The following is a 19233-nucleotide window of genomic DNA, read 5'->3' as shown; positions in this document are numbered from 1 at the left end:
TAAACAAGTAATGAATTAATAGTAGTAGTAGCAAACAATAACCGCCATATTAAATCTCAGATTTTGTTTTCAGTTTTTCGATTAGGAGACTCGTATCGCCCAATCACTTTATTCACATTTACTGCATGAATCTGCAAACGTATGGAACGAAAGTCAGTGGCATAACTGCTGCTAAACCCATGCGCTAGATCTTCAGACAGTGGTTTATGTTTGAGTCTAATGTAAGAGGGAGAATGCTCCAACTAGTGCACACTACTCATTTGTGCTGTGTGGGAATGTTTAATGTTCACATCTTATCGATGAGCAGTAATGTTGGGTGTTTTTTTTTATCAATTCATATTTCCCTACAGAGTAACCCGGCAGGAGTTGGCGGTGGGCTTCTTTCTCTTTAATTGGTTGATGAACATTTGGCAATCCCTGGGGTCCTCTCACCATATTCGCAGTTTCCACACAAGTCAGATAACAGTCACAGTTTGCACGTCACCCCCGATGAATTAGTACTGCTGAAGTAGAGATCATACTGGTCTCTGTACAAGTCCTTGTGTTGTACAGTGAGAACTCAGTTCGAGTTAAATATGCTGATTACATGATTTAGGTACAGTACTTTTATTTGTTTTGATCACGAATAGAAAAAAAAAATCACATCATATCCTGTCAATATTTCAGTGGTCATGTAACTAGATCAAAAATATGTTACCTGTACATAGGGCATATAGTCAGTCAGTCCAGTGCACAATGCGCCAACTACTTGTCCATGCTTGCGCTTCAAAGGGGCAATGCAGCAGAACTTCCCCTTGCGGAGGTCTTGGAAAAGCAGCTCACTTTGATCTCTCTTGGAAGTCGATTAAAACAGCAAAACTCCAATGTCTTCTTCAGCTGTCTTTCTACTGAGTCCCAGTAAAGTATTGAATGGAAAGTGGCAAGCATGCGTGTAGCTTGGAGGACATGAAAAAAAATCGCAAATACAAGTATTCAAACGTTTTGACAGATGTAATACAAATCCGGTTGTGTTCCCATGCAGGTTTGAACTAGGACTGTGCAGTATTTGTATCTAACTCTTAGCGTAACTTGCAAAATATTTCAGATTGTATCAAACAGTTAGGAGAAGAATGTTCAAATGGGATCCTAAGGAAGCCCACAGGGAAAAAACATCTGAATTAACTACGTGACACTCAGAGTTTTATAGGGACTTCGTGGAATCTATTTTATGATGCAAAAGGTTGACACCAATTTAACATCCGTTGTGCCGATCTGAATTTTAGGATTAAAAGAAAAATAATAAACCGAATAAAGGTAATGTCGATTGTTAACATACAATCATTAAACACTGCCAGTAATTTATTTTCTGTATATATGTCACAGTAAATATAATTGCAAAAAAGAATCGATTACAAAGGATGGGTTATTGATTTTAATTAGAAAGGGAACACGTTATTGTTCTGATTATGGTGCTCAAATGTTGGTGGGCTGGAGAGGTTTGATCTTGTGTAACAGCAATTGAAAGGTTGTGATTGTTGGGGGTCCTCCGGTCGCACTTTCAGCACCTCAATTCCCAGCTCAACAAAGAGCAAGAATCTGTTTCCTCACCGTCCTATTGGTCTTGTACCTTGTGTGTTCACCCTCGCTGTTCTGTTGCCATTGATTGCTTGGTTTTGGAAGTTGTTTTGATAACTGCTTTCGAAAAACATACCAAGTAGCAGCAGTAAAGTGGTGCTTCCTTTAAAACGACGGTAACATGTCCCAACGGAGCTTAAAGTGATGCCCCACGCTGCAGCATAATCGTGTTTCACAAAAAAAACTTTTCATTTCAGATTAAGGAGAATTTGAATAAACAACTTTTAATGTTTTTACATATTTTGTGAGCATTTATTTCTTTGTATTTTGTTCACTAATTACATATGGGTTTTGACTATTTTTCAAATACCCCTTACCGAATTGGGATATCAGGAAAAAGTTTGTTTTCATAATGAAGTGTTTAAAGTTAGATAAGGGAGAATGAAAATAAACCAAATCAGAAAATCCCACAAAAGGTTACACAAATAAGACGATATTACACGCAAATGGAAATCTATCCCTCTTCCATCGAATAGCTTTTCGGTTTCACTTAAGCTGCTCCTAATCTGACAAACACTCACTAATACGCTTCGTTGCCAATTTAATGATCACTTAACGATTTCCCTGACCCGTTCAAACTTTTGGGAAAGTCTTGTCACCACAGTGTGTGAATTTGCCCGACACTTTGGTGCAGGAGAATCTTGCACCTTTCAAGGGTCTGGTGGAGGTGCAGCTGGTACGCATCTGTAACGGTGCGAAATTTGCTTCAACCATAAAATCAGCAAACCCCAAAGAGCAGTGAAAATGCTGTTTTACAGTCTGTAGTCTGAGAAGCAGCGTGTCAGGACTTTCGACAGGTTTGATCTGACACGCAGTTTTCAAGACTGCTACACTGCTGATGGAAACACATTCTAGCTTAAAAAGAAAGTCACAACTTCTTCGTGTATTGTACTGTATACAATCATTTAAAATGTTAGCCTTTCCAACAATTTGAAATCAATGTTCGTAAATTTCTTAAATTAAGGTTCTAAAGCATCCAGCAATGATCTGTGTTGATTTCATTGCAAAGACAGAAATTTACGAAGATTTCTGTTAGGAGATTATTGTAGATACGATTTTTTCAGTAAAATTATATTGGTCTGATAAACATTACAACAAGGAAATACATCTAGCGGTAATGTTGGTAAAATGATCTGCTGTATGTTCCATAGACAGCGTTATTTGATGCTTTCACTGATTACGAGTACTAGTATTGTGCAGTACTGAACACGACACAAACTGTACACTGCATGCACTAACCTAGGCATTTTAGCATTATTTTTGTTTGAACATATGTGAACTAGTAGGAAACAAATGGGAATAAAAGCTCAGACAAACCACTTAGCAAAGTATTTTGAGTCGATGTTGCTTGGAGTGTTGTTTCGGTCCATTAAGTAAATTGTACACTTTTGAAATTACTTAAGTAGTGGACACACCCGACAACAGTTTGCTGACCATGTTAACGTTTACATAACTTCGAACAAAAATATATTATGGAACTTGGAATATATACACTATTTGCATTTTTCGGTTTTCAATATAAATCTATTAAAATGCAAGAGATTACTATATTTTTGCGATTCATTTAAACTCTATTATTACTCTCCGGTCAAAAGTGATCCTCTTACTGGGATTGTTCAATGAACGCCCTTATTTCTTGCTGGTCTCATTTCGCGGAATGTCTTATCTGAGTTGTGGGAGGAGATCTTCCCAACCCAACCAGGGTTAATGAGATACCCAAGGGACGGATCTAGGGTTAATGACATAGGGGAAGGACTGGATGTTAGCCGGTGTGACCGACCTCATCATGTGTATATAAAGAGCTCTTCAGTGTAAGCCGAAGGCACTTTACTCTGACCCTAACCGATGATTGCCTTTGAACTCCATCGCCTAGTTTAGTTATACGGAAAGGTTGTGCGAATTTAGCGTTTCAATTAAACATTTTTGTTTCGGTATTGTTAGAAATGGATATCATGGTCGACTGCCACTTTTCTCCGTCCGATCTGTTTTATGATAATTCTTGCCTCTCGTCGCCCGAGGAGGCAGACTTTGCAGATGATTTTGAGCACGGGGCCGCTGTGTTTGGGGATCATAAACAAGAGTCCCGTGGAACTGATGAAGAGGTACATGTCAGGGCTCCAAACGGTCACCACCAGGCTGGCCACTGTCTCCTGTGGGCTTGCAAAGCTTGCAAACGCAAAAGCTCCAACACCGATAGGAGGAAGGCGGCCACCATGAGGGAGAGGAGGAGGCTTAAGAAAGTGAACCAGGCTTTCGAGACTCTAAAGAGGTGCACCAGCTCAAACCCGAACCAGCGGCTGCCTAAAGTGGAGATTCTGAGAAACGCCATCAGCTACATCGAGAGTCTTCAGGAGCTCCTCAGGGAACAGGTGGCGAACTATTATGGCCTCCCCGACAATGTCAACTCAGAGCCGGGAAGTCCTACATCCAACTGCTCGGATGGAATGGTAAGCACTCATTTATTTAATCTGTAACCCCCTCCCCCCACTCCCCCTCCCCCTCCCCCCACACAGAATCAATGTAGTTACTTATTAAACTTATTACTTATGAAAACAATATGCATAGCATAAGCTGTCTGTATTAACGAGGATACACATGGTAAGAGCCCAGGTCTGAATCAGAATCGTTTTGTATGATCCAATCTATTTACCTCAGGAACGCGTTCCTTCCTATAATCGATCTACCCCATCGCTCCGGCACAGTTATCCTGCAGTGTGTCCGATTATTACATTAGATCGGTGTGTTCTTTGCATAACTGATGCAAGACGAGAACATCTGGTTATGGTAATCCATCCTTAATTAAAATATTTATCCATAAAGTTTTCTTCTTCGCACCCTGAACGAAAACCTGATATCCATGAGTTCGTAAATATCGATTACAAATGTATTCGCAAACGTTGTTTCGTCTGATCAGCAAATAATCCCTGAAGTTTGCAGTTAGTTACATTTTCCATTCTTATGGACAACTGGGGTGAATTATGAAACAGTGGACAATGCACGAGCGCGTGTGTAAGGAAAGGCTTCACCGTTTTATACTCTAATGTTTCAATGAACGCCCTTATTTCTTGCTGGTCTCATTTCGCGGAATGAGACCAGCAAGAAATGGTGCCATCTCCCTTAATGTGCTATTAGTATAGGATTTGGCCTGATACCAACTTCATAAATGGAATTGCATTAATAATAGGTCGCAGCAATAACAGACCTGAGCTCGATGTTACAATATACATGAAGGGGGTTGTAGCCAAATGGATTGATTATACCAAACAAATTTCAATCTTAAATATTTTAAATGAGATTTAGTAAACTGGTGGACCGATGATCAAGACATTTTAAAAATAAACGATGCAGTGTTTTTAAAAACAAGGCTATACCTTTTAAAATGTTTAAAAAATGTTTTCCAAATGACGACTCAACCAAACTTCAAATAAAGAGCAATGATGGAATTTATTCAGATACATTACGTTCAGCGTTTCAGTTCACTTATTAGTGTTCTGATTTCCCGTAGCTTTTTCAGGTAACCTCAATACAATTCCACTGTACAGCAGCCCCCACGAACACTGACCCTTATCCGTGTTTTAACTACCAGAAACCACTGTATGTTCACTTTGACACTATCTGAAGGCGGCATGTCGAAAACCACAGAGTGAGGGGACAGCTGTAAGAATCGTTAAAAGTTGCATTCACGGTTGTCGGGCATTCTTTTCTATGACATACTTCCTTAACTAACTTGGGAGAAAGGGAAGAGGAGCTAAAGTTAAACATCTTCATTTGCACTTGTTGAAAATTAGATGAAATGTTCTCTGTAGCTCAGGGTGTGATTTAGACGGCGTCTGGGTCTCATTATGTGTGACCGACTGCTTCTTCTCGCCACTTCAGTAAAAGTTGCTGCCACACACATTGATCTCTTTGGATGCGGGGATGATGACTTTCCCACCTCTACACATATTGCTATCCACAGGAGCCGAAAACAGCAGCAAGCTGAAGGCTGTGTTATTTGAAACAACAACCAGTGAAGCATTCTTATTGCACTACGTTTCGACTATTGGAGCCAAGGCTTTAATATGAATTTAGTATGGGAAACTCTGAACTGGCACAATTAATATAGTTTCCGCTAACTGCATAGACATGCAATCCATTTTCCATGGATAACACAATGCACATTTCTGTACAGGCCACGCACACAGACATACCTAATGCTTTATGTGAGAAAACCATGGTGTGGCAAAGAAACGGACTATGTCTAATCAACAGATGGGCTTATTTCCGTCCTGGAGTAATCATTTGTTTTACTCATTCAAGACTCTGATCGTCATGACATATACAGTATAAAGTAACATGTTACAACGAATCTATATAAAGACTTAACTAAAAACTATAGAGGTTGCTTGATTTAGATTTCCTTGTGGTTTTTTTTTTGCAGATGGAATGTAACAGCCCCGTCTGGTCTAGAAAGAACATCAGTTTTGACCGCATTTACTGTTCGGAATTACAGAATGGTACGTTTTATTGTTCTCATAAATCCACCTTGCATTTCATCATAAATCTGCCTGGAAACTGACGAAATTGTATGTTAAGCCGCAGCTTGTGAAAACGACAAAGAACACGAGGCTCTCGAGTTAAGAAGCGAGATAGAAAGATTTTAATGGTAGAATATGTATTTCCTTAACTATGGTCGAAATGTCACCTTGTAGTTTGAACTCTTCCCCCCCCCCCCTCCATTTTAACGTAATAACTACTTTAAAACCATATTGAGTCTTTGTCCCCATTAGTGCAACATTTCAAAACAAAATACAGCCAGTACTACGAATTCTTCCACTTCTCAAAGTTTGAGATATTGATGACGAGCACGTTGGACAGTGTTTTTTTAAAGTGCGTGTTCCTGAAGGGGGAAGGGAATCGGATATATTTCATTTTAATTTTTTTAAAGAGCACTTTATTAACATTAAACATGTTTGACTAATGTATTCTTTACTTATATAAGGGCTAACAACATTTTAAGGATTATAAATAGGGGCACAGTCTAGGAGTAAACAAGTAATGATAAATTTATACAAAATATAGGTTAGGCCACAGTTAGACTACTGTGTGCAGTTTTGGGTGTCCCGTTATAAAAGAACTTGCATTTATATAGCGCCTTTCACGACCTCGGGATGTCCCAAAGCACTTTGCAGCCAATTAGTTACTTTTGAAGTGTAATCACCGGTTGTGATGTAGGAAATGCAGCAGCCAATTTGTCCACAGCAGGTTCCCACAAACAACAATGTGATAAGGACCAGATCATCTGTTTTAGTGATGTTGGTTGAGGGATAAATGTTGGCCAGGACATTGGGGAGAACTCCCCTACTCTTTGAAATAATGTCATGGGATCTTTTACATCCACCTGAGATGGCAGACAGGACCTCGGATTAACATCTCATCCAAAAGACAGTGCCTCTGACAATGCAGCGCACCTTCAGTACTGCACTTAATTGTCAGCCTAGATTGTGTGCTCAAGTCTCTAGAGTGGGCATTGAACGTACAAACTTCTGACTCAGAGGTAAGGGTACTACCACTAAGCCACAGCTATTAAAGGGTGTTAAAGCCATAAGGTCTACAGAATAGATTCAGAATAATGATGCTGGGAATGGGAATCTATTATTGTGAAGGGAACCTTTAGATACTGGGAATATTTCCACTGCAGCAGAGAAGGGTAAAAGAAGGTTTAATAAAGGTTTTTTTAAAAAATAAAGTTATGAAGTGTTTTGATAGAGTGAATAGGGAAAGATTGTTTTCTGTGGTTGGGAGTCAGTGAGGAGGGGTCATCAATTTAAAATTGTGACTGAGTGAGCAGAGCGGTTAGGAGAAATGTTTTTACATGTAGCATGGAATGCTTTGCCACAGGGCATGGTTGGTGCAGAGACCATTGGATCTTTTAAGGGAATATTGGATAACTATTTGAACCAGAGTAAAACACAGGGCTGTGGATTGAGATCAGTACTGTGGAATTAGTTTTGGCTAGCTCTATGAAAAGCCTCACAGATAGGATGGGCCGTAAAGTTCTATGGCTCCATAACATGTTTAAAATAAATGTTAAATAAGTTAAGCATAGGACTGCTATCTTCAGCGTTGTTTGACATTTTTAGCCGACTTATTTACATATTTGATCCGTTATTTTTATCACGACATGATTCATTTCTTTTTTCTACAGTTTGCTCCAATAGCCGAGGCCTTGCTGTTTCCAGTTTGGACTATCTGTCCAATATAGTGGAGCGGATTTCACCGTCCCCCGAGCGTTGTCCTCTTTCAGGTCGAGATGGAAGGACCCAATCCCCGCCCACCAGCAATTCCTCTCAGCCCACCACACCCAGCCAGCCTGTCTATCATGTCCTTTAAATCCTCCAGCTGCAGGCTTTCAGATTGATCCATTCCATCGCAAAACACAACAACGTACCATCTGGATTCAAAGCTTCAAACATAACTTGTTCTATAAGTAGGACCACATTTTATTGTATATATGTAAATAGCATAATATTCATTAGTCGTTATCAAAATTATTGTATTTAAGAATTAAATAAAATCACGAAAGACTTTTATAAATCTCGTTATTTTCACTTTTAGTTTCCAATTGTCCAGCTGTGCAGAGAAATAAACACGTTTTAAATATGTTACATTTCTGCTTAATATCACCCAATGAACTCTGGGGGAGGGAAAGCCTATTGGAACCGCTTTCAACGAGAACGTGCGAGTTAGGCGAGCGTTATACTTCTTTAACAGAAAAAAATCCCAAGTATTATAATTATTTGGGAGTATTATTGTATTTCGTGTGAGATTTCGTGTAGCCTACCTTTTCGAAATAAACATCTTCCGTTTATTGAGTGAGCCAGCTTCTTACAAGAAGTCTATTTGCGAAGTCCTTGGATTTCAATTGCTTGATTACATTTTAATGAAGCCACAGTGAAGAACACAGGCCATCAACAAATGTACAAATTAACTAGAATTTAGCATGAAGCGGGTTGCTTATTTGAAAGAGATTCGAGTTTATTATAGTTCCCCCGTTACTTCAGGACTGGAGATGCGGAGACCACTGCCTCTTCTCACGTGTTGTTCAGCACCCCTTGGAATTATTCCAGCATCAGCAGAATTAAAGGAACTCAGCTGACTCTTTGCGCTGCACGTCCTTCTTAATGTTGGTTAAGTGTTGACAGTAAACAAGCCAACTGTCCTAACATTAAACATTTCATTCTCATTTTGTTATCAGTTATGATGCTCTGCTCTAAAACTACAAAACTTTTACTTTACAAAAGTGGAGCCAACTGAACGCGCCTCATTCTCCCATAATGGGCTGCACTTAGAAATGTAAAAGCAATGCCTGTTTACTCCGTCCCAGCAGTGGCTGAGATCCACTTTTTTGTTGGTCTTAGGAACAAGAACATAGGTTCACCAGCTGTGCTTCTATCCAGTGTTTGACGAAGAATAGTAGCAGATGGTAAAGTAAATGGAGGAGAGGGGCGCTTGAGGGTTTGTGTAACGGGGCACTCCCGAAATCAGAACTGCAAAGTAAAGATGATTCAATAGCAGTGTGAGGGCAATATTCTACCACACATGGTATCCCAATGAAACAGTTTCTGTGCCACCGCGGCATAAAACAAGCAGTTTGTCAGTTTGGCATCTTTATATTATGTGCAAGACCTCCCGGAGGAGGTAGCCACACATTGTTTTGACTTTTCACGGGTCAAAAAAGTGCAACTGGTGTTAAACAATCTTTAAGTTTAAAAATAATGTAGGTGGACAGGTGAACTGCTTTAAATTTCCAATGTTTAAAAAGAGCTGGCTTTCCTGCCTGCTCTTTTACAATAAAAATGTCACCGATATTTGAATATTGATTAGCAGATCTCATGGCATTTGTTTAAATGTGTTCAGATTAGGCAGTAACATAAGTAGGGCAGCACAACTGGTTATTGTCCATTCACTTCATATCGTTCTGAAAATCATACTAATGTCAACTATTAGATGCAATATAACCGCACGTCTTATACTAATGGTACGAGTACATCACCAAATGAGCAGCGATTTTAATGGCGAGCTACAGTCAATAATCACATCATTACAGAACGGGGGGACACAGAGCTCTCTGCATGCGCGTTAAAACTTACGCGTTGAATAGGATTTACCTTCATCCAACAGCCAGTATTTTCTTCTGATCAAGAATATTGAGGGTATAGTCAGCTTATTTCAATCAGTAGAGAATAGAAAGGCAGTCTCTCCTGCATTGAGAAAGGTATATTTCCCTTTTTAAAAAAATAGCTGAAAGGCAATTTTGTTACTGAATTTTTATTCGTTCATGGGATGTGGGCGTCGCTGGCGAGTCCGGCATTTATTGCCCATCCCTAATTGCCCTTGAGAAGGTGGTGGGGAGCCGCCTTCCAGAACTGCTGCAGTCGGTGTGGTGAAGGTTCTCCCACAGTGCTGTTAGGAAGGGAGTTCCAGGATTTGACCCAGCGACGATGAAGGGACAGCGATATATTTCCAAGTCGGGATGGTGTGTGACTTGGAGGGGAACGTGCAGGTGGTGTTGTTCCCATGTACCTGCTGCTCTTGTCCTCCTAGGTGGTAGAGGTTGCGGGTTTGGGAGGTGCTATCAAAGAAGCCTTGGCGAGTTGCTGCAGTGCATCCTGTGGATGGTACACACTGCAGCCACTGTGCGCCGGTGGTGAAGGGAGTGAATGTTTAGGATGGTGGATGGGTTACCAATCAAGCAGGCTGCTTTGTCCTGGATGGTGTTGAGCTTCTTGAGTGTTGTTGGAGCTGCACCCATCCACGCAAGTGGAGAGTATTCCATCACACTCCTGACTTGTGCCTTGTAGATGGTGGAAAGGCTTTGGGGAGTCAGGAGGTGAGTCACTCACTGCAGAATACCCAGCCTTTGACCTGCTCTCGTAGCCACAGTATTTATATGGCTGGTCCAGTTAAGTTTCTGGTCAATGGTGACCCCCAGGATGTTGATGGTGGGGGATTCGGCGATGGTAATGCCGTTGAATGTCAAGGGGAGGTGGTTAGACTGTCTCTTGTTGGAGATGGTTATTGCCTGGCACTTGTCTGGCGCAAATGCTACTTGCCACTTATGAGTCCAAGCCTGGATGTTATCCAGGTCTTGCTGCATGCGGGCTCGGACTGCTTCATTATTTGAGGGATTGCGAATGGAACTGAACACTGTGCAATCATCAGCAAACATCCCCATTTCTGACCTTATGATGGAGGGAAGGTCATTGATGAAGCAGCTGAAGATGGTTGGGCCTAGGACACTCCCCTGAGGAACTCCTGCAGCAATGTCCTGGGGCTGAGATGATTGGCCTCCAACAACCACTACCATCTTCCTTTGTGCTATATATTTATGTAGATATACTTCAGCCAATATAAATTAAAATTGATGTGAGGCTCTAGCATGTCTCTTGGACATGTCCAAACTGCATCATATACAATGAATTTGTATTGATCATGCTTGACCAACCTTATTGAATTCTTTGAAGAAGTAACGGAAAGAGTAGACAAGGGTAATGTAGTAGATGTAATATATTTGGAATTTCAAAAGGCTTTCGATAAGGTACTGCTTTGTAGACTCATGGCTAAAGTCGCAGAATGGGTAGCAAATTGGCTACAAAACAGAAAACATAGAGTGGGGGTTAAGGGTAGCTACTCAGACTGGAAAAAGGTGGGAAGTGGTGTTCCACAGGGATTGATGCTGAGACCACAGTTGTTCACAATTTACATTAATGATTTGGATTCGGGATTTGGAAGTGCAATTTCAAAATTTGCAGGCAACACTAAATTGGGGGTGTAGTTAATACAAAGGAAGAATGTGTCAAAATGCAAGAAAACATTAATAAACTTGCAGAATGGGTATGTAATTGGCAAATAAATTTCATTATAGATAAATGTGATTTGGTGCATTTTGGTAGGAAGAATAAGGAGGCCACATACTGCTTGGAAAATAAGAGTCTAAATGGGATAGAGGAGCAAAGGGATCTAGGAATACAGATACACAAATCACAAAAGTAGCGATGCAGGTTAACAAGGCCATTAAAAAGGCAAATCAAGCACTAGGGTTCATTTCTAGAGGGATAGGATTGAAAAGCAAAGAAGTTATGTTAAACTTGTATAGAACCGTTGTTAGACCGCACTTGGAGTATTGTGAACAGCTTTGGTTTCCATGTTATAGAAAGAATATAGAGCCACTGGGGTGGGTGCAAAAAAGATTCACAAGGAAGATACCAGAACTGAGACGATATCCTTATCAGGAAAAGCTGAACAGGCTGGGACTATTTTCTCCAGAAAAGAGAAGGCTGAGGGGTGACTTGATAGAGGTCTTTAAGATAGTGATAGGGTTTGATAGGGTAGACGTAGAGAAAGTGTTTCCACTTATGGGGGAGTCCAAAACTAGAGGTCATAAATATAAAATAGTCGCTAATAAATCCAATAGGGAATTCAGGAGAAATGTCTTTATCCAAAGAGTGGTAATAATATGGAACGTGCTACCACAAGGAGTAGTTGAGGCAAATAACATAGGTGAATTTAAGGGGAAGCGAGATAAGCACATGAGGGAGAAAGGAATAGAAGGGTATCTTGATAGGATTAGATGAAGTAGGGAGGGAGGAGGCTCGTGTGGAGCATAAATGCCCGCATGGACCAGTTGGGCCAAATGATCTGTTTCTGTGCTGTACTTTCGATGTAACTCGATGTAATTTTGGAGTGCAGTGACTGCTGGTTTGTAGACAAACATGAAAGCCCTTTTGTACACAATATAATATGAGAAAACCAACAATTAAATAAATGCCCAGTTAATCTGTTTTTGGTTATGTTGGTTGATGGAGGAATATTGACCAGGACACCAGGCGCACTCGCCTACTGTTCCTTAACATTCACCCATAGAACATGGCAGACAGGACCTCAATTTGATATCTCCTCAGAAGGATGACATCTCCAACAATATAGCGCTCCCTGAGTGTTCCACTACAGTGTCAGCCTAAATCATGAGTTCAAGTGCTGGAGTGAGGCTTGAACCCACAGCCTTCTCATTTACTTCAGTAAATGAAATAGGGCTCACAATAACACCATTTATACTATTTTTTTGCCATCACCACAATAAAAACATCAGGTCCGCATTAATACCAAATATGTAATATATAGATCATTTAACAATATGATCACAAAGTGAGAAAAGTGTCTCCTAGTGAAATGACAAACTACCAAGAGTAACAAAACTAGAGAACGCCGATTATTTCAATTAGTTTATAAAAAAGATTAAGTTATATCAGTATACACTGTTAATATTTTAATGTTTTATTTATGCTCAGAACACAAATACATCAGTCTTTCAATATACTAAAAATTTTACATCTGCACACATTCTCTGTCAACTCTTTCCATTATAAGTTCCTATGCCCACGCTTCTTTCACATTTATAATGGGAACTGCCAATGCAAACTTGTCACATTGTAATTACACCCTTCCAACAGTAGAGGGAGGGTGTAGTTAAAGATTAACAAGACAAAGGAATTTATAATGCAAAATGAAACTAAAGGTTGAATGTATAACTTCAAAATGGAGACTCAATTATGTGTGTATGTCCTGGTCCAAATATCCCCTGCCTCTAACCCCACTTCACGTGAATACTAGACTTGATCTTGACTACCTGTGTGCAATGCCATGGGAGATTAGCTAGTTGTATATACACATTTTAATGATTAAAAAAACACAAATGTGGTCCATCCTGCCCACAGTATCGAGACTGACTTCCTCAAAGTCAGCAGCAACATTCTTTATGATTGCAACCATGGTGCGTTATCGCTCCATGCCTTGCTCACCTCTTTGTGGCATTCACTTCAAACTTTTCAACTTCAAACTACTCCATCGTTTCTCTTCTGGGCTCACCTCCATGACACTCTACTCAATTGACTCCACTGCTAACTGTCTGAACATAGCCAGCACTTCTCCTGCAATGGCTTCTCTCCATTCACACATAGTCACTTCGAGAGTGCTGCAAGGTTCCATCCATAGTCCCTTTTCCTGCATGCAGTTACTGTGCCTTAGCAACATAGAATAGAATCATAGAACCATAAAGCCATCGAATAGTTACAGCACAGAAGGAGGCCAGTTGCACTCTTGCGGGCTCTTTGTATGGGCAATCCAGTTACCCCCATTCCCCCGCTCTTTCCCGGTAGCCTTGCAAACTTTTTCCCTTCATTAATTTATCCATTTCCTTTTTGAAAACCACGATTGAATCTTCTTCCACCACCCTTTCAGGCAGCACATTCCAGATCACAACTACTCGCTGTATAAAAAAGATTTTCCTCATGTCGCCTTTGGTTCTTTTGCCAATCACCTTAAATCTCTGTCCTCTGGTTCTCAGCCCTTCTGCCAATGGGAACAGTTTCTCTTTATTTATTTTATCTAAACCATTCATGATTTTGAACACTTCTATCAAATCTCCTCTTAACCTGCTATTCTCTAAGAAGAACAACCACAGCTTCTCCAGTCTATCCATGTAACTGAAGTCCCTCATCCCTGGAACCATTCTAGTAAATCTATTCTGCACCCTCTCTAAGGGTCTTCACATCCTTCCTAAAGTGTGGTGCCCAGAATTGGACACAATACTCCAGTTGTGAATGAACCATTGTTTTATAAAGGTTCAACATAACTTCCTTGCTTTTGTACTCTATGCCACTATTTATAAAGCCCAGGATCCTGTATGCTTTTTTAACCACTTTCTCAATCTGTCCTGCCACCTTCAAAGATTTGTGCACACATACCTCCAGGTCTCTCTGTTTCAGCAACCCTTTTAGAATTGTACCATTTAGTTTGTATTACCTCTCCTCATTCTGCCTGCCAAAATGTATCACCTCACACTTCTCAGTGTTAAATTTCATCTGCCATGTGTCCGCCCATTCCACCAGCCTGTCCATGTCCTCTTGAAGTCTATTACTATCCTCCTCACTGTTTACTACACTTCCAAGTTTTGTGTCATCTGCAAATTTTGAAATTGTGCCCTGTACACCCAAGTCCAAGTCATTAATATATATCAAGCAAAAGAAATGGTCCTAGTACCAACCCCTGGGGAACACCACTGTGTACCTTCCTCTAGTCTGAAACACAACCGTTCACCACTACTCTCTGTTTGCTGTCACTTAGCCAATTTTGTATCCATGCTGCCACTGCCTCTTTTATTCCATGGTCTTCAATTTTGCTGACTAGCCTATTATGTGGCACTCAAAGGCCTTTCGAAAGTCCATATACACAACATCAACTGCATTGCCCTCATCAACCCTCACTGTTACCTTATCAAAAAACTCAATCAAGTTAGTTAAACACGATTTGCCTTTCACAAATCCATACTGGCTTTCCTTTATTAATCTGAACTTATCCAGGTGACTATTAATTTTGATCCGGTTTATCGTTTCTAAAAGTTTCCCCACCACTGAGGTTAAACTGACTGGCCTGTAGTTGCCGGGTTTATCCTAGGTGGATTTGACAGGAAAGGCACAACCGTTTCCCGCTCAGGCCCATGGTTAAAATAGCAGTCAAGCCCCGATGACATCATCAGAGCCAATCTGCATATTTAATGAAGGAACCTGTGATTTCTGGCAGGTTTCCTTCTCAACTGCTCGGAAAAGCAGGCTATAATTATAGCATGCGGGTTATCGGTGAGTGAGCCAACGGGCAATTTTATCTGCCTGTTTGACTGGGTAGAAACCATTGCTTAAGGACATTTGTTTAACTAAGAAAAAAATGGGAAAGGTAATAAATGAAAAAACAATCCCATTGTCATTCCATATGAACTGTTCAACTGGTTGGTATCATGGGTTGAACAGATAATACAAGCAAATGCACGGCTATGATTCAACACATGACATAATCAGTGGAGCAGTCCTTTAAGAATGGGAAAGCATAGTATCGTAATAAATTAAAATATATATTTTAACTTGCTTTTTAAATTCAGTTTTGTGTGAGCAATTCCACTGCTTATCAGATTTTTTAAAGGGACTAGTGGGAAGGAGGAATTAAAGGTAAATTAGCAATAGTAAAAAAATAGCGCTGGAGAAATTAATGGGACTGAAAGCCGATAAATCCCCAGGGCCTGATAATCTGTATCCCAGAGTACTAAAAGAGGTAGCCACGGAAATAGTGGATGCATTAGTTGTCACCTTCTAAAATTCTACAGATTCTGGAACAGTTCCTGCAGATTGAAGGGTGGCAAATGTAACCCCACTATTTAAAAAAGAAGGGAGAGAGAAAACAGGGAACTACAGATCGGTTAGCCTAACATCAGTAGTAGGGAAAATGCTAGAGTCTATTATATAGGATGTGATAACAGGACACTTAAAAAATATCAATGGGAATAGACAAAGTCAACATGGATTTATGAAAGGGAAATCATGTTGGACAAACCTACTGGAGTTTTTTGAGGATATCAGTGGTAGAATAAATAAGGGAGAACCAGTGGATGTGGTTTATTTGGATTTTCAGATGGCCTTTAACAAAGTCCCACAGAAGAGGTTACTGTGCAAAATTAAAGCACATGGGATTGGGGGTAATATACTGGCATGAATTGAAAATTGGTGAACAGACAGGAAACAGAGAGTAGGAATAAATGGGTCTTTTTTGGGGTGGCAGGCAGTGACTAGTGGGGTACCGCAGGAATCAGTGCTTGGGCCCCAGCTATTCACAATATATATCAATGATTTGGATGAGGGAACCGAGTGAAATATTTCCAAGTTTGCTGATGACACAAAACTAGGTGGGATCGTGAGTTGTGAGGAGGATGCAAAGAGGCTTCAAGGTGATTTAGACAAGTTGAGTGAGTGGACAAAACATGGCAGATGCAGTATGATGTAGATAAATGTGAAGTTATCCACTTCGGAAGGAAAAACAGAAAGGCAGAGTAATATCTAAATGGTGATAGATTGGGAAATGTTGATGTACAAAGGGACCTGGGTGTCCTTGTACACAGTCACTGAAAGCAAACATGCAGGTGCAGCAAGCAGTTAGGAAGGCAAGTGGTATGTTGGCCTTCATTGCAAGAGGAGTTGAGAACAGGAGCAAGGATGTCTTGCTGCAGTTATACAGGGGCTTGGTGAGAGCACACCTGGAGTATTGTGTGCAGTTTTGGTCTCCTTACCTAAGAAAGGATATACTTGCCATGGAGGGAGTGCAGTGATGGTTCACCAGATTGATTCCTGGGATGGCAGGACTGTTGTATGAGGAGAAATTGGGTTGACTCGGCCTGTATCCACTCAAGTTTAGAAGAATGAGAGGAGATCTCATTGAAACATAAAATTCTGACAGGGCTAGACAGACTGGATGCAGGGAGGATGTTTCCCTAGCTGGGGGGGGGGGGTCCAGAATGAGAGGTCACAGTCTCAGGATACGGGGTAGGACATTTAGGACTGAGATGAGGAGCAACTTCTTCACTCAGAGCGTGATGAACCTGTGGAATTCTCTACCACAGAAGGTTGTGGAGGCCAATTCACTGAATATATTTAAGAAGGAGCTAGATAGATTTCTACACAAAAGGCATTAAGGGGTATGGAGAATATGGTACTAAGATAGAGGATCAGCCATGATCATATTGAATGGCGGAGCAGGTTCGAAGGGCCGAATGGCCTACTCCTGCTCCTTTTTTCTATGTTTCTATGTTTTAAAAAAAGGGACCTTGAAAAAAATGCACTATTTACAGTTTAAGCAGGGATTTACTTACGATAGTTAACATATTTTCTTATTCCTACTCTCTGTTTCTTGCCTGTTAACCAATTTTCAATCCATGCCAGTATATTACCCCCAATCCCATGTGCTTTAATTTTGCACAGTAACCTCTTATGTGGGACTTTGTCATATTACTTACATAGTTAACATATTTTCTTTGAAACTTTATATGTAATGGTCTTTTTATATCTACAGTTTGTTCCAATGAGTTATTTTGAGATTGAATGCTGCCCAGCAGTGTATATGTTTGTGGGAGGAGTACATGTTTCACCAGAGTCCACTTTATAACGGCAGGATTATCATCCGTGTTAGATATCATCTGACACTGCATAGATAAAAAAGCAAAAATAGCAACATAATATATTAAAGTACACATAAGGAATAATCAGATCCTTAGCATCTTAAGCAAGAAAAAAAAGGAACGATACGATACAAGACATATGAGAAAAACAACATTATCTGCTGAAGCATGTCCTTTATTTCTATCCTAAACTAGCAGATTTGTTTCTAATGAGGTTACATTGATAGTTTATGCTAATCAAGAGCACAGCTCCAAAGTCAACTGATGGGCTGGAATCTATGAGACTGTATGGATGGAATTTTAGTCTACGACAGTTACTAAAGTAAATCTGACATTTCCAAGGCACAAATCATCCATAACAAAAACAGACAGCACTTTGGCACCTGATGTGAGAACTGTACCAATGGCAAAGATTATCTGTAGGAAAGCGAAACAAATTAAATTAACCCAAAGGTTTTTTTTCATATTCTAGAAAAGCTATTTTATTTTTCCTCTTTCTTCCTCAAGCTTTGGATAACTGGTTCTCCTAATATCCCTTCCTTTGCATATGGAAAAATACCTGGCCCTTGCTCTATTTCTCCATGCCAGTACAGATGAGATTAGTAACTCCAAATGTGGCACAAACCTACGTGCCACCATTCCGCATGCTGTAATATAGCACCATCCATAAACCTTCACTTCAAGTTCATCAATGTTTGGTCAAATAATCCATGGAGATTACTGTTATAAAAGTGGTTGAGGAAAAAAGAAGCTCTTGTGACTTTGCATGGCACAGTATTTGTAGGAGCTTATATAAGTAAAGGTTCACTGATATAAATAAATGAACTATAGTTAATTCTGAGCAGAGCCCTTGACATCAAGGCAGCATTTGACCGAGTGTGGCACCAAGCAGCCCTAGTAAAATTGAAGTCAATGGGAATCAGGGGGAAAACTCTCCAGTGGCTGGAGTCATACCTAGCACAAAAGGAAGATGTTGTTGGAGGCCAATCATCGCGGCTCCAGGACATTGCTGCAGGAGTTCCTCAGGGCAGTGTCCTTGGCCCAACCTTCTTCAGCTGCTTCATCAATGAACTTCCTTCCATCATAAGGTCAGAAATGGGGATGTTCGCTGATGATTGCACAGTGTTCAGTTCCATTCGCAACCCTTCAGGTAATGAAGCAGTCCGTGCCTGCATGCAGCAAGACCTGGACAACATTCAGGCTTGGACTCATAAGTGGCAAGTAACATTCACACAGACAAGTGCCAGGCAATGACCATCTCCAACAAGAGAGAGTCTAACCACCTCCCCTTGACATTTAACAGCATTACCATCGCCGAATCCCCCACCATCAACATCCTGGGGGGTCACCATTGACCAGAAACTTAACTGGACCAGCCACATAAATACTGTGGCTACATGAGCAGCTCAGAGGCTGGGTATGCTGCGGCAAGTCACTCACGTCCTGACTCCCCAAAGCCTTTCCACCATCTACAGGAGTGTGATGGAATACTCTCCACTTGCCTGGATGAGTGCAGCTCCAACAACACTCAAGAAGCTCGACACCATCCAGGACAAAGCAGCCCGCATGATTGGAGCCTCATC

The 19233-nt window shown here is 40.6% G+C and overlaps 1 protein-coding gene across 1 annotated transcript; it reads left to right on the top strand.

Annotated features, from left to right (window-relative positions):
• Positions 1 to 3463: 3463 nt before the first annotated feature.
• On the top strand, positions 3464 to 8132 carry myf5 (myogenic factor 5). Its single transcript, XM_068000053.1, has 3 exons — positions 3464 to 4061; positions 6035 to 6110; positions 7802 to 8132. Exons 1-3 carry the CDS (start codon positions 3558 to 3560, stop codon positions 7984 to 7986), a joined length of 765 nt encoding a protein of 254 aa, XP_067856154.1. The 5' UTR covers positions 3464 to 3557; the 3' UTR covers positions 7987 to 8132.
• The last annotated feature ends 11101 nt before the right edge of the window (positions 8133 to 19233 follow it).

The sequence above is a fragment of the Heptranchias perlo genome, chromosome 18 (genome assembly GCF_035084215.1).
Source record: "Heptranchias perlo isolate sHepPer1 chromosome 18, sHepPer1.hap1, whole genome shotgun sequence".
NCBI classification, from domain to species: Eukaryota; Metazoa; Chordata; class Chondrichthyes; order Hexanchiformes; family Hexanchidae; genus Heptranchias; species Heptranchias perlo.
Note: the sequence above shows the minus strand (reverse complement) of the source record. Positions and strands in the feature narration are given on the sequence as shown.